The sequence below is a fragment of the Cinclus cinclus genome, chromosome 1, assembly GCF_963662255.1.
Source record: "Cinclus cinclus chromosome 1, bCinCin1.1, whole genome shotgun sequence".
Classification (NCBI taxonomy): domain Eukaryota; kingdom Metazoa; phylum Chordata; class Aves; order Passeriformes; family Cinclidae; genus Cinclus; species Cinclus cinclus.
The window spans coordinates 96,317,744-96,344,950 of NC_085046.1; the positions used below are offsets into that span (position 1 = coordinate 96,317,744).

Below are 27,207 nucleotides of genomic sequence, written 5' to 3' on the forward strand. Positions count from 1 at the left end.
GCTTTTGTTGTCAAATGTAATTGGCATTTAGCCAATTATTTTAGTTAAATGCAGATTGTTTGTGAGGGTTCCCTCCCTTTACTTTGGGGTTCAAAGCTTGGAGAGAAAATGGGATAACTGGGAAAGGAGAGCCAGGCTGTGGGGAAAGATGGGCAGAGAAATGGAGAGGCAGAGACCAAAAAACTGCTCAATTGATGGAGTGACTGTGAAAAGTGCTGCTGCTGCTGTTGTGAGTCTTGTATCCACAAATGGTCAGAGTTGTCAGAGTTACACAGATGTTCCAGCCTTTCAGTGTGGGTGTAGGGAGGAAAGAAGGTTAGAGGTGAGGGAAGAATGAGGAGGAGGCTGTGAGGGAGCTGCACATTGGGCTTGTCCATACATCATTGGGCTTTTCCTTACATTAACTGCCCAGGTGGGTATTGTGGAGATGGTAGATATGTATTTTCATAGGTTACATCTCCTGTAAAAATATGATGTTTTATGTGTCTACTTCCAAATTGGATGAGCGGAATCCGCTTTTCACACTGCCTACAGCTTTCTCATTTATGTCTTGCAGATGTGCTGCCCTTGTCTCTCTAGGGTGCTTGTGCTGGTGTCCAGAGAGGACTTCAATTGCAGCCTTTAGGGGGGAGACCCAGCAATGCCCTGGTTACAGGGTGATTTTTTAGCAGCTATGATGAGTGATCCTTGGGCCAGCTGCTCAAAAATTCCTGACATTTGTAGTGATTGTGTCTGTTGTAGAACAAATAAATATCCTTAGACATCAACATGTCATCAATACTTAGTCATCTGAAGGGGTTAGAAAATTATTTCTTAACTTCTGTTTTGCTTTCACTGCCAGATGGAGAGAAATGAACAAGAAATTCAGAGCAATAAAATTGCAATTTATCTATATAGACAGATAAGTGAAGAATAATTTTCATTTAAGGGAATACGTCTTCATTTTGCAGACATCCTGAATATATCTTAGTTTTAGTTTGCGAAAACAGATGTGTGAAAAAATTCATTTGTAATAACAATAGTAAAGAAATTAACATATGTTTATATTTTTCATTCCACTTTAGATTTTGTGGAACACCACTCATCTGTAAACTACTATGTGCACATGTATTATTGCATAAAGAATAGTATTTCAGGTTAGAGATGTACTTTGTTTTTCTTTTCCTCTTCTGAAGCTGCAATGTGAGAACTGCTAGCCAGAAGGTTGAAGATTTAAATGTGGGATCAGTATAGTTCCAATGTAGCAGATTTAAAGCTGTAATGCCACAGAGCATCCAGGAATCTGACCATTTTGACTAATAAATCCTTTCAAATACAAAATCTGAAGTATAGTATCTAAAGCTTCCCATTTCCTGCTTTTATCAGTAATGCTTCTGTGTTTCCTGAAACAAGCTAAATGCAAGTTAATCTTTTGATCTGTTTGAAAAGATAACTTTGTCATGCAAATAAAATGAGGCTCAGTCTCCAGTTCAGTTCGCTTCCATTTAGATTTTTATACTGGGCATCAGAGGGACTAATGACTATCTGGATGTACCCTATGAATCCAGAGTTTGGATTGTCCATGACACTTTCAATTGCTCAATTGAAATATAAGTAAGTAGTACTCTTAGGAAATCTGCAGCTGCTTAAAAAACCTGTGTCCTGTCATAAGACTTTATTAATCCTCAAAGCCTGCACTTCTGTGAGGTTCCAGTACTTGAAAAAATTCACAGAATATTGAAGTAACTGGAATAAAAACAGTACACAAATGAAAAAACAGAGTCAATAACAATATTAATTGATGTGCTAAAAATAATTTGGAAAGTTAAGCTCAGGCTTTTAAGAAAATATTTCACATAAAACATTATTCTATATTTTAAGATTTTTTAATTATTATTATTTGTAACATGTCTGGTGAATCTGTGAGTGTGGTGAGGCACAGGAGTAGTTCTCCCTGAAAAGTTCTGCATGTCCCATCCCTGTAAACATTCAAGGCCATGTTGGATGGGGCTCTGAGCAACAACCTGGTCTTGTGGAAGGTGTCCCTGCTCATGGCAAGCAGGTTCAAACTGTATGGTCTCTAAGGTCCCTTCCAGCCCAAATCACTGTACGGTGCTGCAATTCTGACTCTATGAATTCAAAGTATACCACCTCTTCATAAAAGAAAAACACAATCCTGTTTAGAGGAATACAGTATCTCCAATAATTTCACTTACTGAAAACTGTGAAGAAGATTTGAAGATTTCCCACACAGGAGAAAAAAAAAAAAAAAAAAAGGAAATCACTTGTAAAAGCAGAAACAAAAAAAAACACAAGGAAAGAAAAAGGGAAAAAAAAGTCAAGGTTTATTGACAGCTTCCACTGAAAGTCAGATTTCTTCTTTCCCACAGAGTCAGTTCCCATAAGAAGAAAATTAATAAAACACTTGAAATTTCTGTGAAAATTGTTGCAGATAACAGGAACACAATAATCATGTCAGCTTAAGAGATTGAGAAGAGTAACCTTTATAAGTTTTTTCTAAATTTTGACAAAAAGATACGTTACTAATCATGTATTTATTTAAGTATACTAGCTTTTATTTGTTTCTAAAAGTAAGTATATTCAGGTAGTACAGCTTTTTGAGTCAAAAAGTTGTATAGAGAAGAATTTATTAATTTGGTGGATTTGTTGGTAAGGTGAAGTAGAAATAACTGTTACTGTAACAATGTGGAATTACAGTGGCAAAATGGACTAATTGGAAACACTGATAATCCTGGAATCATTTAGGTTGAAAAAGACCTGTATGTTGTATTATCCTGAAGGATGACTAGTGTTATACAGATAAATATATGCAGATTCTGATTTCCAATCAGGTTGTTCCATTGTGGAAGGTGTTTTAAGCAGCTCTGATGCTGACTCCTTCTCAAGCTTGTGCAGGCTATTACTCACCTGAAATACTTAACTTCTATCGCCAGCTTTTGTTCAAATTACAATTATTTATTCATTAGAGAATTTCAATGGATTGATTCAAGCGTACTTTTGACTTCAAATTAATCATATTGTTCCAGTTTCAAGCAGCTCCATAAAAACAGGGTTTTCCAAAGTGCAAAAATGCTTGCAGTTGTCCCAAGAAAAATCCATTAAAAATGTAAGAGTGAGCTTGTTTTGACAAATTTCAACATGAGTCATGAATAGTCAGGATTCTTACACCTTTGAACAAGAATTTTCAAGCTGCATAATTTTGATCCAAAAATAATACCTCATGACTTATTATCACAAATAAATCCTCAGACCTTAAGATGTTACTTTTTATAGCTAGTCACCGATTTATGACCTATAGAAGCTGTCTTATCTTCTCTTTGATTTTTTTAATCCCTGAATAATAGATGGATGTTGAACTGTGGTGTCTGAAAAACAGTTCATTTTGGATACATAGCATGCAAAAATTCTGTTTTCTTCTGCTGATGAACCCTGAAGATCCCTGCTTCATCAGTTATTATAGTATCCATGCATATTGCTGTAGATTCATTGGTAATGAAAACTTTACTCTGAGATTGATTTTTGTGGGAATTTAGACAATTTCTGATGCAACTTCACTGGGGCCTTCAACTTGGTGTTTCTCAGAATGTTAAAGTAAAAACCACATGGTGTTTTTCGTATTCCAAAAGTGAAAATATCCTGTTAGGGGGGCACTAGATGTGCAGAGATTGAATAAAATCATGTCAATGTATGTGTGTGAATCACAACTGATTCCATTCTCTTTGAAGGTGAGCACACAGTTCTTTTTATTATTGGCCTCTAGCTTTGTGGAAGCAAGGTTGCTTTCTTATTCCTAGCTAGCATCTTTCAGTTTTTTGTCATACCACAACAGATATATTCTCAGTTCAGTAATGGGGCTTGGACAAATTTTAACAGCTCAGTGACATTTACAAATTAGACGTAATAATATTTGTAGGTTTTGGGGTGTTTTTCAGCAAATTTGTTTTTGCAGTGTTTTGCTTGTAGTGCTACCAAAGATTTTTCTGGGTTTCTCTACGAATTTAATTTTCAGTTATGTTAATACTGAAACTGAATTTCTGTGTATTCTTTAGCTAGCATGGAAACATAGTTTGCAGATTAATCTACAAAGCTGACTGAGAAAGTGTATCTGCAGTGCATATATATAAAAAAAAGCTGTGATAATCCAGACGTACTGGATGTTACATAATGTAACTCATAAGGAAAATACAGCTGTCTTGCATCCAGTTTATGGCATACATACCAAAGACAAAAACAAATGAAGAATTTATTTTGAAAATAGTCCTTATCCTTCATCAAGAGCACTTCAAAAGGTGGTGGTCTCCATTATAAATAGTATTTTCTACATTGTAACTAACCCAGATGGAATTTTGAAAAAGGTAATAGAAATTACTCAGTCAGAGTGATACAAATTACTCAGGTCACCATTAAAAAAAAAAAAATCAGATATTTGCAAGACAGAAACCTATGCCAATTCAGGGAGCATCTGGCATTGCAACTTTTTCTTTAAAAAAAACCTTTTTAAAAAAACAGAAAAGGGAAGAAGGAGAGAAAAAAATCTAGTTATGCCCATGTACTTTCTGTGTAGCTGTCCATGTACTTTCCAAAAACTTTGTAATTACCTAACCACTTATCACATTTGGTTTCCCTTTCAGACCCATGATTAAGAGGAGAAGGAACTCTTTTCTAGCAATTTTCTATGCATGCCTATTCAACATGGGTCAACTGAAAATTGAAAACTTAGAAGAATCATTATGTACATGTGACAGAATAGCCTTCAAAGATAAGCAGCCGTCAGTTTTATTGTTTTGTTGATTTGTTAGTCTCAATGTAGAAAGATTATACTCCTCTTTCCCTTTCTCCAGAGTGAAAATAGATGCCATTCAACATTTGATTGTATTTCCCAGCAAGGAAATGAAAAGGAAATTTCTGTTCCTAGCTTTTGAAAGATAGGCAAAACAGATATCTTATTTGGTTCAATCCCAGCTGACTTCTGGCAGTGCAAAGCCCTTATTCACAGTGGGTTCATTCTCTATATAATTCTGAAAGTCAGATGCAGTAGAGATCTGGAAGCTCATTTAGTCCTTTTTCTAGCCAAGGCAGCACTGATACCAGCTGCTTGTTCCTGGATATCTGTGCTAGAGTTCATCTTAAATGATGCAAGAAACAAGGCAGTCACCTTCCTGTGGGAAGATCCTCTTCAGTCCAACACGTCTATTAGGCAATCACCTGACAGATTTGAGTACCCTGTAAACCACACAAAAAGTGGATTTGGTACCAGAGGCAAGTTTTTAAAAATGATTCTGTAGGATTCAGTATTCTCAGCATGTGGGATTTCTCTCTTGGTTTGAGCACACTAAAAATGAAGCCTTAATCAACAACAAACCCCTCATGTTTCAAGTATGTGTATTTAAAGCAGTTACAAAGGTAGATAATAATTTTGAATATAAATTAATAATTTTTCATTTAAAGAATCAAGATTTCTGAGACCAATCCTGTTCAGCTCCTGGTAGATATGTATAAAAATTATCTAATCTGAGGAGAATGAAGTGTATCACCAGTAAAAATAAATATTACAGCTTTAATCTACACTGCAAATTAAATATGTTATTAAAACCAGACTCTAGAGAATGTATTTATTTACAAAATAGTCATAGTAGAACTGTTGTCAGTCAGGCTTTATCTTACTTTACCAGTAACTTTGTCAGTACCAAGTATTTTAACTCCTGGATGAAATGTTGCTGGGGTTTTTTTTGATGTTTTTGTTTTGTGCACCAGGGTAAGAGTATTGAGATAGTTGAGTCTTAATCTCATATTTTACTGTATATGGATCTCTTTCTAAAAGTTTCACATAAAACGTAATTGGGGTCCTGATATATTAAATGCTTTTTAAGGTATCTTTTTTTAATGGAATAAAGAAATCTGGCCATATAGATTGGCCAATACTAGAATGATCACTTTATAGGTAATTAAACATTTTTCCAATTACAATATGGATTTTTTTGCTAGGATTTATAAGTTATTGATTTCCAATAGACATTACTTTTCTAAAAGCATTAATTTATCTTCAGTCCCCCAGATAAATAAACAACTCACTGCAAAATCCATTTTGTCTTCTTCAGTTAATCAACAAAAATGTAATAGGCTAATTTTTTTTTCTTGTGATTTGCATGGTGTCTAATGCTTTGTAATTCATGCTTTTAGTTTTAAATATTGATTGGCTGAGCTAATGTTATGAAGTGTGTGCCTGTAAAAGCATGCAACTTTGTGGACACATATATTCAAAATGAAACTTAAGCTTGCTCTGTGAATTGGCACAGTGAAGTTAGATAGGTATTATTAAAGTTTTTGTGTCAATCAAAACTGAAGCCTGGTTTATAATTTAAATCACGCCACCAAGGCATTGAAAATTGTCAGGTTTTCTCTATAATGACCTGTTACTGTTGGACACAGAGACATTCCTGCTCCAACTTAAGCAGGTAACTGTGCCATTGAGGAATCTGCAGTGTATACTTCAATGAAAGCTGACAGCAGAATATAGATGTAGAATATATGATTGGCTTTCAAAATTTCCATTGAAAGGAAATAGCAGAAATAAATGGAAATAATGCCATATGGTATTATGCTCATGATGGAGATTTCTTAACTAGACTAAATGTGAAATGTTCTTCACATGTCAATCATATCTGCTTGCATTTACATAAATTTGAATAAAGTATCTTGGACTAACTTTTGCTGTCTTGCAAAACAATGAATGTTTCTGCACTCAATCTGTTCAAAGTTGCTCTAATGCTTCATTCCTGGTAATCAACAGAGGTCATGAGTCTGATTCTGCTTTCCTATGTGCTTTATGTAATTTTTAAAAGTACAAATACAAAGTGATAAAATTTAGTGTGATTCTGATCTGCATAATTTGAATCCTTGAGTACTGATCCTTAATGAGTAAAGATTTCAGGGGTTATCTAATGGTGACAGCAGTGTCACCAGATCCAGAAACTCTAGTGGCTACAAACCCTGACAGTACAGGATCAAGATGTTAAAAAAGGTTGGGGATCATGGTTAGCTTTTTAAAAACAAAAACAGAAAGAGAAGAAATAAATGAGGTATTTAGAAAACATTAAGCATGTTTTTCTTAGTATTTTGATAGTATCTTTATTTATTTTCCTTTAGAGTAAAGGTATCTTTATGAAAAGAATGTCCATGGTGGTTGCACTCTTTCATATGTGGAAAGGATGCTATTGAGTGATTAAGAGATCACAACAGATTTATAGTGCCTGAGGTGTCAAAAGAATACTGGAAAAAACTCTATTTAGGACTCTTCTTGTGGCTCAGTCTCTGGTCACAGAACAGCAATTCACCCCACCATGATCTGAGTGGGGTGAACACAGTTCTTTTTCAATCGGACAAAAAAGTGAGGAAAAAAATATATGGCTGTGCTGGCATAAGGACCTGAGATCCTAGGTGACATAGGAGACTATAACTCTCATTGCAGAGATCTTCTCTTGGTACTGTCCTCCTTGTTGGTAGATGGAAGAACCTAGAATTGGTGATAAATCACCACTTATCACCAATTACATAAAATTTTTGATGCAGTCATTCTAGTGGTTTATTTTATTTTATTTTTTTACTAGATGTGCTCTTAACTTAGTCCTGGAGATTTATCAGAATATATAATAAAAATCTTAGACATATATTATTCCTTTTGCCATTAATTTTGGCTGAATGTTTCCTATGGCAGTTGTGAAACCGTTGAGAGGGGTCTCTTGCAGACTGCACAGTTAGCTTTCTTTATGGACAGTGACTGAAACAGTTACTGAAACAGACTGGCAGAAAAGAAATAATATTCAGGGTATTATATCAGAAACATCACATGTTATGTAGCTACAGGATATTCTTACTTGTGGGTGCAGTGCTGAAATTCTGCACCATAATTATGAGGAACTTGAGAGTTTGTGCTGCCTCTTTTACACATGAATGTATGGGTAAAGAACACTCTAGTTATCCCACAGGAAGATACTTGCCAGCTGGGTGAATCTGAGGCTTCTTTTTTTTTTTTTTTTTTTTTTTTTTTTTTTCCTGCAGAGTGAGCACATATCTAACAGTTTTCAGAACTGAATTCAAGGGACTTTTTTTTATCCTCAATGTTCCCACATTTTATGAGTCACAAATTCTCCTGCACTAAGCAGACAAAACTCATACTTTCAGAGAAAAATCCTTTACATATTTTCTAAGATACACTGATTATGTAAGAATAGCATATATCTTTATTCCATCATTCTTAATGAACAGTTTAAAAGAGTAGTTTCTGTAGTTTCTTATGTACAATACTTAGGTATATATGTCTGAAAACTGATTCTAAGTTCAGTATAAAATGTGAAGAGCAGAGATTGAAGTCACTGCTAATAGAAGAAGCATTAGAATTGGAGATGTCACACGGGAATCATTGATCATTGAAAAGTTGTTAATTCATGAACTTGCTGACTGGAAGAAAGCGTATTTGAAGCTGCAGGTTTTGAAACTTTAATCTCAAATGGAAGAGTGAGAGAAAGCAGTGTGCTGGGACAATCCATTGGACGGGGCTGTATGGAGGTGTATCTTACACTTTTTATCCCGGGTGACCACTCAAAACACATTAAACAATTGTGACATTTCACCAATTGCCAGCCATGTATCTCACAGCAGCAAATCAGCAACAGGAATTCCTGCAATCCTTCTTCCTTTTGCTTTAAACTATTAACTTTTGCAAAGAAATGTATAGAGAAAGGATATGTTTATAATCTTTGGCACATCAAAAGAAAAATTGAATTACTTTAATTTATAATCGTGTTGGAAAAAATATTGGTAAAATTCCTTTTTCCTTCATATGATGTGCATTGTCTTTTTCTGGTTTGTCCAGGTATTTGTTTACATTTGGCTACTCAAGGTATGGATACATTTATTTGCTTAATCCTTTTCCACCCCTGTCTTTAGTCCTTTGGTTCTTTTCTGTTCTGTTAAAGCCATCAGGTACAAAAGTTATTCATCTGCAATGGGATTTTTTAAAAGTATGAATAAAGTATCAACTTAAAAAAAGATTTTAATGAATTATTCTGGCTAGGAAATTCAGGTTTTGTCATGTCATCTACATATCTGCCTCAAAGTTCTTAGTTTGTTGTTTTTCAGCTGTACTTGACTCCATGGAACATTACAATGAGGGTGTATAAACAGAAAGGCTAAGACAAGGTCAACAAACATTGTGTTAAAAAATGTGATTTCCATTAGTATCTATACATGTAGAATTTAAGACTTCTCAAATCTGAAGTGTATTCCTTTCTTGTTCCCAATCTGGCAAAATAAATTTGTGAAAATTCACATGCAAAATGCCTTGCAGGCCCAGGGCTCTGTTGAATTTAATGGATATATCTTAAGCTCCCTGTACAGACACTGCACAAAACTTTCTGTTGTACTCTCATATCCATGATGATACATGATGTACCATTGCTACTTTGTAAGAACTTTCTATTGTCATTGCCCATAGTGATAATATTACCCTTTTCTGTCTTGCCCTTATTGAAAGTACGAAGAATTTCTTTGTCAGCTTCTGTTCAGCACAATAATTTTCCCATTTCCAGACCACTGTATTAATGCCTCCTACACAACCACAAGCTGTCTTCTGACTCATGCTGCATTGAGAAGTACTGATAAGTTCATCTGGCTTCATGTGCTTCACACATCCTTCCAAAACCACTTAGCCTTATAATAGTCAGCTCTCTAGGCTGCTTTGCTTTAAAATGCATTAGTCCATGAATTAAGAATTTTAAAGTTTACACTGAAATGTAATTAGAATGTTGATTACTTCACATTTAACAGAAGCAGAAATTATTAAACGATTTGTGAAGAACTTTGTGAGGCAGAACTCAATCAGCTAAAATTGGATCAGAAATCTTAATATAGACAATGAGCAAATTTACAATGCAAATTTAACTTAAAATATAAGATATAATAAACATCATTAGAGATATCATAAACTGATATTGATCTACTATGTGCCATGCCTTTGCCACACATCTAGCTAGAAAATTAAAAGTCTTCAGCAGTGATATATATGTGATGTATAAACTATTTAATTAAAAACTGGCCTTTATGGCAGAAAAGTATTGTATGTTTATTTACATTAAAAATAAATTATGTTATAATTACTGGGAATGTTTTAGTCCTTTGTTTGTATATTTGCCTTTTCAGAACTGTTAATTTTAACAAGAAATTTTATATATTTGGAAAACTGTTTATTTTCTCAGGAATTTTATTTCAGTTACATGTTAAAATAGTGTTAGGTATTAGTTTGACTTTAAAATTTCCATTCTATGCTCTGAGTAGAATGGGAAAAATAATATTTTGATGTAGTGGCTTTTATATCCACAGTGTGAATTATTCAGAGTTGCATAATTCTTTGGGGTTTTTTTTGTTGGTACTGGGGGCCTGGGGGGATGGGGGTCTTCCTTTTTTTTTCACTTCTGTAATTGGGAATTGTGGGGTTTGGTTTTTTGTTTTTCTTTTTTAATTTTTGGGTAAATTGTTCTTTATGTCAATCAGTGACAATGGACAATTTTCTCAGGGGATATGTTTTGCCAGGAACTCAGAATGAGAATGGAAGTTCATTAATAGAGTATTTAAACACCAGATGTACCATGAAGTACACCCATTTTTAAAACAGAGTGATCAGCCTCTTCTCTGATAGCAAAGACAGAGCTTTTCTATTCTTGGCTAGTGTGATGATATCCATGCCACTCAACACTTACTTCTATATTAATGCTCTTCTGCCTGCCAAAAGCAGCACGTTGCATAGCTTTTTTTTCAAGTCCCTATTCACCTGAAATAACTTGCTTTCTATTTATCTCTGTCTCAATTTAGAATATGATTCATAGGTCTACAGTGAAAAATTATCAGACTTTCAAAGCACATGGAAGCAAGAACTAATCCTGAGGGATCTTCATTCTTTGGCTCCTAGATGCTGAGCTCCCCTGAGCCAGAATTATCTCTGTATCTTACACGGTGTCAGCCACATTGTCAGCACCTAATTAGAAAGCAAGAGGATGGAGACAAGTGAAGATGCCTTTTTCACACTTCTGCTGTGGTTATTGAACTGTTAAATGATGCTTTTCTTACCTTTTATCTTTTATGACGAACTAAGGATTTTATTCCCCTTCAGTATAAAATGCTAAAAGGAAAGGAACCAAACCAGCCCTGTTGGGAGAACAAGAGATGTCTCCTCTTCCTTTCTGAAGGAAAAGCTTAGATCCAAAGGAAAACTCAGGTTGGAAGAGACATTCCAATTCCTCTCATCCACCTCTCATCCATTGTGCACGCACAAAACTCTTGTGAGGTAATACTGTGGCACATAACCAGCCTTAAGAGAATTTTCCCCATTATATCTAACCTAGATATGTCCTAGTTAATAATGACTTTATTAATTGTAGTCTAAAAAAAAAAAAAAAAGAAAGTGTCATTGTCATTTTACCAGCCTTCATCCTTAATATTTTTGTCCAGAGAAGTTGTGGATTTCCCATCTCTGAAATTTTTTAATGCCAGGCTGGATGGAGCTCTGAGCAACTTGGTTCAATGGAAGTTGTCGCTTCCCACTGCAATGGGGTTGGAATTAAACCATCTTTAAGGACCCTTCCTGCACAATACATTTATGATTCTATGCTTCTGTGATACCTCTAGACTAAACTAACACAGTTCTTTCAACTTTTCTTCTCAGTTCATGAGTCCAAATTTAATTGGTTCTTGTTCTCATCTCAATTTTCTCCCATTTGTGTAAAACCTTATTTCGATAGGATAAATAGTATTAAGTCATATTCCATCTAAAGGTCTTACCATTGCTTAAGGAAGCAGAAAAATTCCTTCTTTGTCCTGTATATAACTGTCTATTGACATACTTGAGAAAATTTGTCTTTTGGAAACAGACAACGTGATTGCATTTTTTATTTTACTTAGCTAGCAGTCAGAGCATCCAGATCCTTTTATTCATCTCCGAGGAGTTGTTTTTAATTTTTTTTCCCTCTTCTTTTGAATTCTTACCATTTTGAATGTTCAGTTAGTTCCTAAGAATAATGATGCTATTGGGTACTCTTGGTTAATTTGTTTTCATTGGAATGTGCTATATTAAGGAAAAAAATGTAACATTCTGTACCCATGAGAACTGCCGTGCTTTTACCAAAGTAAGATAAAATTAGAAGGCGTGTTTTATATGTTCCATATGAGCATTGGTTTGATGAACATGTGTCAGATGGCTACTACAGCTACTACCCGACCTTCATCTGTTTTGGGATAGTTTGGGGATGACCCTCATGTCTTGTCTGTTCATCTGCTGACACATCCTGCTGTCTGGGAGATTTGCTGCTGCCAGGGTAGATTTTAGGGTGCTGCACTGATGCTGCTGAGGCTTTCCCTGCTGCTTTTTTGTATGTACACCAAAGATCAGTCCAGGAGAGACCTGGAGCACATCAGGCATGACTACATGGTGCTGGAGGGGGTGTTCAAGGGCGTAGTGAGCTTAGGTGGAGTCTTCTTCTTGATTCTGCTAAAGGAAAAAGTCCTGGGAAGTGAAGGACAATTCTATGGGCCAGGATGAGTTGCAAGCTGGTGTCAACAGCAAGTTACCTTTTACTACCATGGGCTCTTTGGTTGATCAAGGAATGCTGGAAAGAGACAGGATCACCCTGAGCAGGGAGGAGGAAATCATCCTTGACAGCAGACTGGTGAGGGGAGCTGCAATAGGAAAGAGAGATGACAGCCCACGTGTGAGCAAGGAAGTGGACTGGGCTGACAGGCAAAGGTGTGCAGTTATATGGACAGGAAACACATTGAAAAGAAGAAAACAGGGCACAAAGGTGACCATTCTGATTATGCCTACACAAACTGGGAAATGCTATGGGGGCACAGTGGAATCTAATGGGTTAAACGGGTTTTTTTGGGGTTTTTTTTTTTGATGACAAATATTCTGCTACCTCTATAAGCCACAAATACTTCATCTTTTCAGCTACACTTCCATAATTTCATGCCACTGCAGCCATCACTTGGAAATTCAATTTAAATAAAATATGGTATCATTTCTATTATCCAACATAACTGCTGACACACCCATTAGTTAAATCCAGATCCAAGAGTTTTGTAACTTTGTTTTTTGTTTCCCACATTGTAAATGTGATGGATGAAATTTTGAGATAATGCAATTTGGAAATCATCACAGGATGCAATTGCATGGGAAAATAGAAAGTCTACAGTGACATCTTTAAAATAGTCACAGTTAAGGAGATAGTTTTGTCTAGGACAGATGGAATAATATTTTATTTGAGGAAATACAAGTTGACTTATAGAATGAATAGAGGCAGATGAAAAGCAGAAGATAAAATGAATTAGAGATTCAGATATTTAAGCTTCCAAATACTCTAAAGGAAATCACTAATAGGTGAATGCTATTTAAAGTTTGAAATGTTCCTATCTACAAAAGCTTCTGCTGCTGCATATATTTCTAATGTTGAATCTTTCTTTCAGCTGGCCTGTAAGACAGGAATATAATTTATGACTTAATAAGGACAAAAAGAAATGGGAAGAAAACTTTTGGTAAAAAAAACTGATGATATATTGATTTCTTATGTTTTCTTACCTGGTACCAAGCTTCATAACAGAAGTATTATGAAACAAATTAGATGCTTCCTTCTTCTCCAATATATTTTCACCCATAAAACAATCTGTTGAAAGGATCTGAGAAGTGAGACAGCAAATTCCCACTAGTGTATCCTCATGCTACACTCCTGGGTGTTACATGACTTCTGGGGCTGGGCAGCTTGGGTTTGGACCCTATCCATTGCCTTGGCATGCATGGCTTTCACTCTTGAGAAACACTGGTTCCAATAGTCATCCTTAGGATCCAGCCTGATTTTTCCCTTCCCTTCCCTTCCCTTCCCTTCCCTTCCCTTCCCTTCCCTTCCCTTCCCTTCCCTTCCCTTCCCTTCCCTTCCCTTCCCTTCCCTTCCCTTCCCTTCCCTTCCCTTCCCTTCCCTTCCCTTCCCTTCCCTTCCCTTCCCTTCCCTTCCCTTCCCTTCCCTTCCCTTCCCTTCCCTTCCCTTCCCTTCCCTTCCCTTCCCTTCCCTTCCCTTCCCTTCCCTTCCCTTCCCTTCCCTTCCCTTCCCTTCCCTTCCCCTCTCCCCTGCCTGTTTTCTTCTCTGTGGATTCAGCCATGATATCCTCTGCCCTGCCTGTTGTACGAAGGCTCTGCCTGAAGAGCCTTGTGGAAGGTGTGAGTACCTGTGCACAAATGCACACACAGACACACACACACATGCAGGCTGTGACATGCATCGTCTCAGCACGTCATTTCTCTCCCTTTTTCCACTGTGACACAGCACAGGTCATCAACAGTAGGTGAAGGCTGAGCACAGTATCCTGTCTTACTCCTGTCTGCTCATTGAACTCTGCTGCTGGTAAAATTCTCTTCATCCTGAACCAATGAAATTCCTGGACAGGATGAAAGTCTGGAAATCTGACTTCTCAGATCTTCAAGACTCTTCTGCAGGTGAATCTTGTCATAGTGGATTGTATGCTTTTAGGAGATGACTTCTTCCCCAGCAACCAAATTCTCCTTGCTGGAAGTTCATGAGTGTTCATACGTCCAGAGAGAATGATTTTCTCATTCTTAGTAGAACTGTACTCTTTCTCTCTCCCTCCCTCCCTCCCTCCCTCTCCTGGACTTCTCCCTTTCCTTGCACTCCAGGCAACTAAAGTTCAGCTTGCAGCAGGTAAAAAATCAAGAAAGGGTAATTGAATATATACAAACAAACTGGAATTTGCAGGTGAATTACAATAGTGTGCTAAGTGTTTAGTGTAAAATGCAGAATTAATAATTTGTACACAAAGATTCACCGATTTTTTTTCACTATATAATTTATGATATATTTAAAGGGATGTTTTAAGGGTATGGAAGTATAAACACTTTCATTTTTACTTTTATGATCGGAACAGCTGCTATTCGTAAAATGCATTCTTCAAACACAACAGTACTGCTGGTTTCTGGTCTAATTGTAGAACTGATGTCAGTAAGTCATTACAACTGAAAAAACGAGGTAAACCTGTGTTTTTAGAAATTCAACAAAATTATGTAATATGTGCTAATACAGTTGGAAGACATTAGTTTAGGAGGTAAATATAATGCCTTATTTTAGTGTATTCAGGTAGGGTGAAGAGGTCACTCAAAATATTTTCTCTTCTGAAAATTGATTTTCTTGGTGAAAGGAAGAGCTCCAGAGAAAGTTTGTCTTTCTAAAATTTTAAACCTCTTTTTTTCGTGTGCAATTATCTTTTTTTGTCACTGGTTATTACAAGCAGAGGAAGAAAACTGTTTGTGTGTGGAGCTTCAGCAAACCTAGTGGGACCTGGGAACCTGTTTCTGCTGTAGAGTTGAGTTGAGTTGAGTTGGCTTTGCAGTTCTGGGAAGTTTACTAAGGTAATTAGTTATTTCTGATAAAAAGCATGACTTTCTACGGGAATGAAACAATCTCTGAAGAAACAGTATCAACTGATACTATGGGAGGCCAAAGAAAAAGACAAAAACAAAATCCCAAACCCAACCAAAATGAAGTGGACATGAAAAGAAAGGAGAAATTCTGAAAAACTCTACCAATGAATGGGAACCAAACTTTCACGTAAGAGTTATTTTGACTTCTAAGTGCTTGTAGAAAGGGAAGGAGGGGACACAGAAGGAAATTATACCATTACTTTATCATTCCTTCAAAAGATTTTATCAACTTCAACTATTTCCCTACTGTAGAATTTTAGTTTAGTTTCTTGATTTTCTAAATCCCAGAGAGTTTGCTTACACTCTTCTATACCTCTATATTCCTGATATTTGCTTTCCAAGAAAAACATTGAAAGATTATACATTTAAATATTATGAAACTTTGCATGTTTTTCTTCTTTAAATACCTAATATCAGATAGATGTAGGTACAACTGCAAAACATGATGAGGTAACATGCTGCCAAAAGAGGCTGGTGGAGGATAACAAGCATATGAGCACTTCCTTACTAAAGGGGGGTCCTGTGGACCTATCCTGAGTGCTGTCACCTCCTCCTACTTTCTGTTCAGGAAGCAAGATGATGTGACCCTGGGCAGAGCAGACAGCAGTGGCAGTGTCTGGCATGTGCAGCAGGAAGGCAGAGTCTATTTTTATCAGATGCCACGATACGTTTTTATTTAGCATTTCTGAAGTGTTCACACGTGGCGTGTCACCTGGAGCTGTGCGTGTGCAGGGGTGAAGGTGTGTGGGTGTGTTTTTCTCCCATAGAAGGGTTCCTCCGAGAGGGAGGTTTTCATCCCACACATACCAGGCTGAAAGCAAAGAAACTGTGTTTAGAAAGGTGCTAAATTAAGTGATTGAACAGAGGAGAGGGAGGATGAAAGAATTATGCAGATGCTGCTGTCAAAATAAAATGGGACAATTGCTTAAAACAAAAGCCTGGAATACTTTAGTGTACTTAGAAGATTTAATTAGAACTATGTAGGCCTGATTTGCCACTGTTTGTGCCTTATATAATCATAAAAATTGTTCAAGGTACCATATTGTAATAAGGGGAGATATTTACATTATTCATCAAGAGTGAAAATAGATTAATGTTGATGCACACTTTCAAATAAAATATATATGCAAAGAAACAAAAGTCATGATGTCTGTGTTTGAAAATGGTTATGACAGAATGTAGAGCAGCCAAGAATCTCCAAACTCTTTCCATTTTTTCTTTTTGGCTGTTTGTACCTTGTTATCACTATTAATATAACACTTATTTTTTGTATACATCCAAATTATACAGTTATATCAAGATTTCTACACGGAAATTCTTCACTGAATTTGCAAGGCAACCTTAACTTTGTTATGTACCTGCTATAGTATACTACAATGTTGTAATATTATATGTTATCAAGCAACTGGGATATATTGTTTGGCAAATATAACACAAGAGTTAACTAATAAATTTTAAGGCAGAAGGGATATCCTTCTGTTTGGTGGAAAATGTTTTATCTCTTTGTTCCCAGCTGACCATATGTGTAATGTACAATTTTCTAGCAAATATATGGCAAATAAATCATCAGGGAAGAGCGTGCTGGTTGTTATGAGGTCCTGTGATTTGTGTCAGGTGGAAATGCTCTGGAAGGTGGGAGGTACCATCACCATACTCAAAATTACCTATTAAGCATGTTTACATAGGAGAAACACTTGGACTTCAGGGTAGGGTTGTAATGCAACAATCAGGACAGCAAGGATATACCCAGGAGAAGATGGGGACATGTCAACACTCCCATGGGTAGCAGCAGGGCTTGCTCATAGTGGAAAACCAGAGCAAAGACTGCACAATGAAGGGCAAGGCTTATTTGGCAAGAATATGTGGTTTATTGTAAAGCAGGCTGTTGTTGGAAGTTAGTGGTCTGAGGAAAAGATCTGACCTCTAAGAATATGGTGTTCCAGGGGGGAGGATGGGTTTCAATCACTTTTTCATTTGCCCCTCTTCCTTAGCAGAAGTGAATGAATCTTCAGATCTGTATCTGCAAGGTATATTAAAAATTTTACCTGATTTAATTTAACGTAGTGAATTTTGAGGCACTGCAATTCAAGGAACCTATTTGGTAAGTGTAGAGTCCCATCACAGCAGTCATTCAGTCTAATTTGAATAATACTTAGACTTCCATGAGAAAATTCTTGCTGGAATTTGCATGATCACTTAAATTCTTATCCAGCCTTGGCAGAAAACTTAAGTAATAGAAATTTAGCTGTCTTTGGCAAGCTGTGTAAAGAGTTAATTAGCTTCACTGTGTTGTACCTTCTGTTTGGTTTAGTGAATTTATCTCTCTTCTGTGCTTGCCTGTCATTAACTTTCAGTCTCCTTGATTGCAGTCTACATGGATCTTCAAGTTCTTCATTAATTATTTTAGGTAAACTCATTAGACACTGTTCCTTTTGTCTTTCTACATTTCGACATTTTAATCATATTTCCAGTCTCTAAAGGCAGAGGGAATGTAATTTTTCTGTGCTCTATTCCATTGATAAAAAATTGCAGGCTAGACTTTTTCACTCTCTCTTTCACAGAGCCTGAGAGACTCTCTCACAAAGGACTCTCCATCCTGTCAACATGAATAGAATCAATTATTCCTAGGGACCCTACTTACCTTCCAGTTGTTGCCATGGATAGAGACAAACACATTAAAAATATATTGTAGTGGTTATTTTTTTACTTAAAAATATCTATTTTTTAAAAAAAATCTCATTGGGAAACTTGTAAGATTGATCCTTTTACGGTGTAAGAAAAACGGTGTGATCATTAATCTTTCTCAATATTAAAGTCTTCAACAAGTTGACAGTGCTCATCCTAGCTTATGAGATACAGGCACTACAAAGCCGACTTTAGAAATCAAATGTCTCTGAATGTCAGAGAAATTGCCAATATTTCTATTGCAGACTTTTAAACATTTATTTCGTAAGTAGTAAACAGTAAATTATATTGCTAAAACCAATAACTCAGAGCAAAGGGATTTCAGTTAAAATGATTTAAGATATATCTATGGTCTCTGATGTTTTGTATTTGTCTGGAAGTCTTCCTTCATACCTCAGATAGACTATCATATGGATTTTTTCCACATAGAGTATATAAATGGATAAGAATATTTTTTTAATTTAGGTGGTGTGAGTTTTGTGAATGGGAGAATTGCAGTTCTTAGGCTGGAATGTCTTTTAACATAATTTACTAGAGCATGTCCTGAGGGTCACATCAAACCATTTTCTTATTATAACTAGTGTGAAAGAAGAACAAGATTACACCAAGTTTAATTAGATTGGCCCCATAATTTATGTTGCTGAATATTTGCTGAAACTGTTAGCAGAACAGTAATGTAGTCAAAGTTTTCAGAAATAGGCTTCTTGCAATGTCATCACAGACTCACAGTTCTAGAAAGACTGCTTTGTCTAAATGTACACAAAAATAAAGTCAAGGATAGGTATAGGTTATATTTTTCAGCATTTCAAACTATTTTTATATCATTCTGCTGTAAGTCAATCTCATTAATATTTGCTGTACTGGAATTGTGGACACTAAACTTCCCTTGAATGCATTTAAAGCAGGTTTTTGCTGGGGTTTTGTGTTTTTCAACACATGCTTTTGAAGTGTCTGAAAAACAAAATAATCCCATGTTTACCAAGCCAGGAGGAAATGTTGCTTTTACTTGCCCTTATAAAACTGGAGATTCAGTGCAGCGAGTGATGTGGGAAAGGATTAAAGCAGATTGGGTAGATACTGTCATTCTGTGCAACTCGTCAGGAAAGCAAAGCTTTGGTGCGGATTTCAAAGAATGTACACCAGTGGATTGTTCTGATCAGGAAAACACCAGGATTTTCTTTTAAAACATTGTAGCCTCTGACTTTGTAATGTACTTTTGTGTAGCTGCTATATGGTGAGTTTTGCTGTGGCTGGTCAGTAAAGGAGAAAATGGTAAATGTTTTCAAAATAGGACCTTCTGGGGCATTAGTATTTTAACCCAAATGAAATAACTCCTCAGTAACAAATGAGCATTTATTTAAATACCACATTCCAATTAGCAGCATGCAAAAGATAACAAAGATAACAAAAAAAATATCTTGTTTTCTCAAAAATAAGCTGGGTTTAAGCTTGTCTGATCTCATTACGGGACTTTAGATTTTTGTGGGAAACTGGTTTGATATTAACAATCACAGAATAGAATACAATCATGGAATTATTTAGACTGGAAAAGATCTCCAGGATCATCAAGCCCAACATTTGACTGGGCACCACCTTGTTAATTAAATCATTCTTGCTGTTTCTTGAACACTTTCAGGGATAGTGACTTCAGTACCTGCCTGGGCAGACTCTTTCAATGACTGGCCACCTTTTCCTCATGTTCAACCAGAACATTCCCATGGTGAAGTTGAAGGGAGTCTCTTGTCCTGTCACTGGGTGTCTGGGAGAAGAGACCAACCCCCACCTGGCTACAACCTTTTCAGATGATTGTAGAGAGTGATAAGGTCTCCTCTGATTGTCCTTTTCTCCAGGCTAAACAACCCCAGCTCTCTCAGCTGCTCCTCATATGACTTACAAGAAGGAGACGCTTGGAAGGGGAGTGACTGCCTGAGTTTGCAGGAAGAGATGAACATTCTCCCAAAGAAGGCACAAGGAGAATTCCCCATCAGCACATTGTACTCCAGGGCATTGGGGATGAGACCTGTCCTCCAACAAAGACAAAGAGCTCACTCACAGTGGTATTTGTAATGTAGAAATTTGACAACTGGGCTCCATCCACCTTATTCAGGTAAGGGGTTTCCTAATAGACAGCTGAGAAGCTCTCTAGGTTTTGGTGTTGTTATTGCCACAGATTGTTTACGATGGGAGCTACATGTCCCAACAAGTAGACACTAGAAATTTCTGAAACTGTGGGTTGAATTCCACCTTTACCTCTATTTTTTGCTATGACACAAAAAAAAAAAAAAGCCAAAACAAAACAAACCAAACAAAAAAATCCTGACTTGGTTTTGCTTCTTTTCTGTAGAATGTATTTTGAAGACCTAACCCTTGCACCACCCCAGACCTTCTTCTTGCTGTTCAGTCCAGCTTTCATCGCTCTGCCCTTGTTCCTGGTGATACACGAGTGTTCGGCAGTGCTGCGGCATGGTCTAAAACTCCAGAATATATTTAAACTGTGGCATGGTTAATTGAGAAGTGGAGAATGTGCTTGGGAAAAGAACATGGTGACCTGCTTTACTTTGAATACTTGACCACAAAAATCCATGAAAATGAGCAGAATGTGATAAAAATACAGGAAACAGGACAAAAACTCCTCATCTCTGACAATTTTAAACATTCATATTTCAAAATCCTGCCTATATTGACATAATCAAGCATGTCTTAATTGTGTAGCAATATAAATATTTCCTTCTTACTCCCAAGTGCAGCTCTTCTAACACCAAAATGGAAACATATATTTGCAATAAACACAGTAACCTTCAGAATGATCAGCTCTACCTATACAAAATGTTTCTTCTCCAAAATATATCTTCCCCAAAATAAGAGTTTTGTTTCCATGCTTCTTTTGCTCTTGAAACAAATTCAATTTATGATTTTTAGTCCTAGCAATGGCAGCATAGTTGTGGATGTTTATTGGAGAAAAATAACATGAAAACATTGAAGATTATGGAGTACAGGACGATTCAGAAAGCACTCCACTCTATCCCTTTTAAGCCCTTATCCTGTATTATTAAGCGTATTTTTTTTGAGTTTTCATTATTTTCAAAGAAAATAAATTATCAAGGATTTCCCTATTATTTCTCTTCAACAATTGGAACTTTTTCATAACACAAAATTAATATTTCCAGAGCGATATGGAAAAACAGTAAATGGAGAGAAATAGCAGGGTGGGCATCAGCTCCCACTGCACTCTGTAGCACAGATAGTGAAGTCCTTCACAAACTCACGAGTGACTTACTCTGCTTGATCCAACATTTGTGGCTAGAAAAAACAAACTGCTGCCAGAAACCTGCGGCACTAATTTTTTTCTTCTGTATGTTCTACCAGTTCAGTCATGTCATTTTCTTTGGCTTAGCATTACAGCTAAGCCACTCTCCAGCCCAAATTTTCTACCAAACTCTTCCAATGCTTTAAGCCTCTTGGTGTGATTCTGCATGGGTGAAACAATTCTTCTCACCTTGCCCAGTTCCAGAGTTATTTTGGAATACTGAGTCTAGAATGTGGGAGGAGAGGAGGAGAGCTGATGTTTAGGTTTTAGGTTGAGAGAGTAAGAGAAAAGATAAGAAACCCTTTATATATTTTTTAAGCTGTTGCTGAGAGGACCTTGAGAACTTTTGAAGAAGAGGAATCTTAGGTGAAAGGCTGTATTAAGAGCACAGGATTATTTTCAGAAGAGGTAAAAGACAAAAAACTGCTGATTCTTAGAAGTGGTATGGTAGAAAGAAGCAGCTTGCTTCTTGTCTAGAGGTGAATGTGTTTTTGCAAAGAAAAACAGCATGGAATCCTTGCTAAGAAAAAAGGGAGAGAGGAAGGAATAGATATTCAAGCATCATGAAAGCAGTTCTTGTATCAGTAAAAGTCAGCATGCTGCATTTAATGTTTTTCAATGTTAGTAAAAATTAAAAATGAGAGTAATACAGTATCACTAAGTTTATCCACTCTATCCCACTAAATATTGTGACTGTTGTTTTCCAGAAACAGGAATTTACAGGTTAAATTTGACTTATGCAAATGTTTTTTGACCTCAATACCAGGAACATATAAAGCAATGTATTTGTAAATCAGTGTAGTTCTCGTTGGATGACTCTTACAGAAACAGCCAAATATTTCATAATTATAGAATGTGTTCAGGAGATTTTGGATTAATTTCTGATGTGTCCTTCACCATATCTCTCCTTCTAAAAATTCTGTCGATACGGAGATCAGTCATGACACCAGATTCCACATCTAAATCTGTTTTCTGTGCTTTTCTTACCATGTTTTTTATTTTGAGACAGTCTTTGAAGAAAGCGAGCAGACTTGAAATTCACATATTGTTTTGTTGGATGATTGAGAAAGAATGGGATGTGTCATATGAAAAGATGGAAAAATTAGCAGGGCTGAGAAAAAAGGACTTATTCCCTCCTGAAGGCACAGACATTTTTAGAGATCTAATATTTTTTTCCTTGCTTTAGCAGAAAGAAGGGTAGCAAGTTCTCTCAGGCAAAGTAAAACAGAAACATGTTTTTGTGTGGTCCCATTAGATCTGAAAAACGGGTTAGTGGTTGTTGTTGGTCCATGCATGTTTAGAGGGTCAGAGTTACCTTACAATTTTTACTAGGCCTTTCACCAGTTTTGTTGCCCTCATCTGGACACATACAAATACCTCCACCTACTTCTAAATGTGTGGAGCCCAGACCTGCACATAGTGCTCAGGGTGAGATCACACCACGGCTGAATAGAGCCAGGATAACCTTCATTAGCATCCAGATTGAAAAGCAGGGAACTACTTGTACAGTTGTTGAGGGTATCATACATTCCTTGAGAGCTGGAAGGAGACAGCAGTGCTTCTGGGTCGTGGGAAGCAGGCAGAAAATAAGAACTGCAGTAAGGGAGTGAGGAGACCCAGAATATGAGTGAAATTAAATTCCTTCTTCATTCATGAAGTCATTCAGTATGAACACAAAGCATCAAACCATCTGTGTGGGTCTCTACTCAACCAACCACCGTTCCCTGGGATTGACTGCATTCATGCTGGATCTCTGCCTTTCAGCTATGGGGTAAATTATTTCAGTGATACCCAGTTAGGATACCATAAATGCCAGTCCAACAAGGCATGTGGCAAAATACATTAGGGTCTTGACAGAGAAGTTCAAATCTCTTGCTAAGCCATCTCTGGTCCATCAGTGCTTCTTCCTCAAAACCGAAGTTGGTGCACTGAAGCTTGAAAAGTGTCCTACAAAAATAATTTCCCAAACTTGCAGAGAAATACTAATACTTAACAGAAATTGTACTGATGCCGAAAATATACTTAATAACCTCCTGTCAGCATAAAACCTTTGTCAAGAACATAAGAACTAAAGAGGCACATGACAAGCCTTTGACATGTTTCTGCAAAATCTTGACTGGGATGTTAAAGTCAGTAATTACAAAAGGTTTTGTACAGTAAAAGAAAACAAATGCCTAAGGGAGGTTTTGCTCACTTCAAATGAGAAAAGGCACACAGGCTTTCAGTTGTTGTTAGTTAAAAGAAATATAATCAAATTATTTTTCTCATCCATATTTAACTGACATCTGATAATCTCAGCTCTCAAACTCATTAACTCAGAGATTATTATCTTGACCTGATGAAACTGAAGGTGAAACTTCAGAAAAAGAAAAGTGAAGTCTGGAGCAGTTAAACTTAAGGGTGGGGATGCTGCTGAAATTTGCAACTCTATCCAGATTCACTCATCCTTAATGACAATCAAATAGACGATTTTAATTTTTTTCCCTTGTTACTTATAGGATTTTTTTGTTGTTGCATTTCTGTAAGCGCTCACTTTCTCTGATGGGTAACATAACAGCTGGTAAAAAAGACATAATAATTTTTCCTGAATTTGGAGGTAAGTATATGCACCATCCTGTCATTTAAAGTACACAGGAGCTGAAAATATTCTGGCAGCAGAGTGATTTCCTACGCGTTATAACACAAAAGGTGTTGGTTTGTGTTATCAGGCAGCCTTCTCTATAGTGTCACATACCTTCACTAGTGTAAACTTCTGAGAGAATTCTCTTTCTTTTTTCTTTCCAGTAAAACAGCATTGGATTCCAGGATAAGAGTGTTCTGTAATCAGTATTTTTTGTAATCCTTTCCAATGAACACATTAATACTAAAGAGGTGTACCTGAGCAAGTCTCAGGTGGGATTCAGGTCAGCCAGATAAGAAGATGCAAACCCTTTTGATTCCAGAGAGGAAAGCCATCTGGTGATGGCTCAGCAGCCGGTTAGCTGGGATTGCTGTCATTAGTGACACTGATTGCTTTCCTTTGTTTGTGAACTAAGCACATTCTTGTCTACCCAGTGGAAGCCTTTGGGGCAGCTGTGCTTTCATTGTAGAGTGAGCAGAACATTAGAGGGAGTACAGCTGAAGACAGGTTCACCAATGAACAGCTGAGAACTTGAGCTGTGGATTACCTGTAGGACTTTGACAATATTACCTCTGTTCTTTCCTCCAACGCTTTTCACCTAAGAAATAAGTATTACCTCACACAGACTTGAGCACTATAAGAATAAATCGGCTTATACCTTGAAGCCATTTTCTTGTCTGTCTCTACCTTTGGTTATTACAGGTTGTTCTTTAGTTTCATTTGAAGATATGATTCCATTCAAAGAAATCAATGCACTTCAAGCAAAGTTACTCTAAATTTAACTTTTCCTGCCTAAGTTGCAGTTTTCAAAAGAAGCCTTTTTGCTTAGGCTAGAACAAATGCGGTGGGTTTCCTGACATCCATCATCAAGGCAGGTACAATACCAGGTGATTAAAAGAGAGGATGATAATAGGAGAAATTTTTGTGATTTTTTTTTTTGGTTGTTAAAAACAGAACTGATTTCTTTTTGAATTACAGCAGAAAATAACTGATACTATTGTATACAGTACTGAACAGAAAATCTCTTGAGCATTATCTTCCTGGTACTATGAAAAATAACTTGCTGCCCATGGAAATATTGAATGATTGTTTGGTATTTCCTATGGGACAAGGTTTACAACCACAGTACCACAGGGTCAGCTTGGAAGAGACCACAGTGGGTAAGGTTCAACCTCCCAACCCTCAAGAAGGGTCATCCTGGAGGACATGGCACAGAATTGTATCCAGATGGTTCTTGAATATCTCCAGTGAGGTGTACTCCACACCCCCTCTGAGCAATCTGTCCCAATGTTTGGACACCCACACAGTAAAGAAGTTCTTCCTCATTTTCAGGTGGATTGTCCTGTGCATCAGTTTCTGCCCATTGCCTCTTGTTCTACTGCTTAGCACCATGGAGAAAAGTTCATTAATCTTCTTGGCACCCTCCCTTCATATACTTAGGGACTTACAGGTTGGACTTGGTGATCTCAAAGGTTTTTCCCAGCCTAGATGATTCTCTGATTCTGTGACATTGTTGATGTCTCCTCTCAGTAATCTCTTCTTCAGGCTCAACTCCCTCGGCCTTTTCTCAGAGAAGAGACTCTCCAGCCCCTTGATCATCTTTGTTACCCTTCACTGGACCCTCTCAGGAGCTCCATGTCTCTCTCGCACTGAGGAGCCCAGAACTGGACACATCACTCCAGATGTGGCCTCACCAGGGCTGAGTGGAGGGGAAGGATCATGTCCCTCAGCCTGCAGGCAATGCTCGTCCTAATGCACCCCAGGATCCCACTGGCCTTCTTGTCCCCAGGGCACACTGTTGGCTCATGGACAGCCTTTGGTCCACCAGTACCCCCATGTCCTTCTCTGCAGAGCTGCCTTCCAGCAGATCAGCCCCAGCCTGTCCTGGTGTGTTAGGTTATTTCTCTCCAGGTGCAGGACCCTGAATTTCAGACATTTCTATGCCCATCTCTCCCACCCACTGAGGTACTTCTGAAGGGCAGCTTACACACAGCCCTCTGGGGTATCGGCCACTCCTCACAGCTTTGTGTTAACCAAGAGCATTCATTTAGGCAGATTGAGAACTTTATTAACCATATATAGAGTCACCCACGTATGGACTGCTTTCTCACCAGGGGAGGGAAGGAGATAGAAAAGGATTATACAAAACACAGCTATTCTTTTTTTCATACTGCTGTGCTGTGCTCACTCACCTTTGGTCATCCCAGTCACAACTTTGTTAAGAGCTGGTTCAGCATATCAAAGGCTTTTCAGAAATGAGGAAATTGCTGTAAAGTCTGAATATCGAGCATGAGCTGTCATGGAACAATGTCTTTGTTTAATCATTGATATTTCAGCTTAGTTTGTCATGAAAAGTTCATGCTGATTTATATTTTTACATAATACCAATTGTATTTATTGCAATCATATTTTAGCAACTTGGGATCACAAATGGTTTATTACCTACATAGCTGAAGGGATTTCTGCTGGTGTTTCAGTGTTAGATTTCCTACTGATCTGAATCACCACTGCTTATCACAAAAAAGTGAGAAACAAATCAATTTGCATAATATACAGAAACAGGTAAGGATGGATGTATTAAAAGCTCATTCTACTATCCCACTCAGAACAACAACAACAACAAAAAGGTATATGTGAATAATTGAATTTTCTTACCAAAATTTTAAACTTGAAAAAACCTATCAGTTCTATAGCCTATGAAAAAGCAACATTTTCTGGTTTTTTTTTCCTTTTTTTTTCACATTGGGAAAACAAATGGCTTACTCAAGTTATTTTGTCAGCTAAATGCTTACTGGGGTATTAGCTGAAACAACATGTTAAGGGTGACTTGTCAGGAATAACATCAAGCTAGGCATTGCTATTCCTATTTTGTGCACAGAGGACAGGTGATATCTTGACGTTTTCTACATCTTCTAGCATTTTTTGTCCTCTGATTTTGTGTTTCAGATTTACAGCTGGATCCAAAGGAATATTTTAAACCACTATCTAAGTGTGCTGTATTCTCTTCCAAATATCTCTAGTGGCCTGATTGAGAATGTCTCTTCTTCCAAAGAAGAAAAATAG

The 27,207-nt window shown here is 37.0% G+C and overlaps 1 protein-coding gene across 1 annotated transcript; it reads left to right on the forward strand.

Annotated features, from left to right (window-relative positions):
- The first annotated feature begins 148 nt into the window (after positions 1 to 148).
- On the forward strand, positions 149 to 27,207 carry CD226 (CD226 molecule). The gene is given in 7 exon segments (XM_062511857.1): positions 149 to 229; positions 4,088 to 4,123; positions 4,125 to 4,372; positions 7,625 to 7,632; positions 19,154 to 19,351; positions 26,559 to 26,668; positions 27,091 to 27,207. Coding segments are annotated over 7 exon segments (798 nt in total).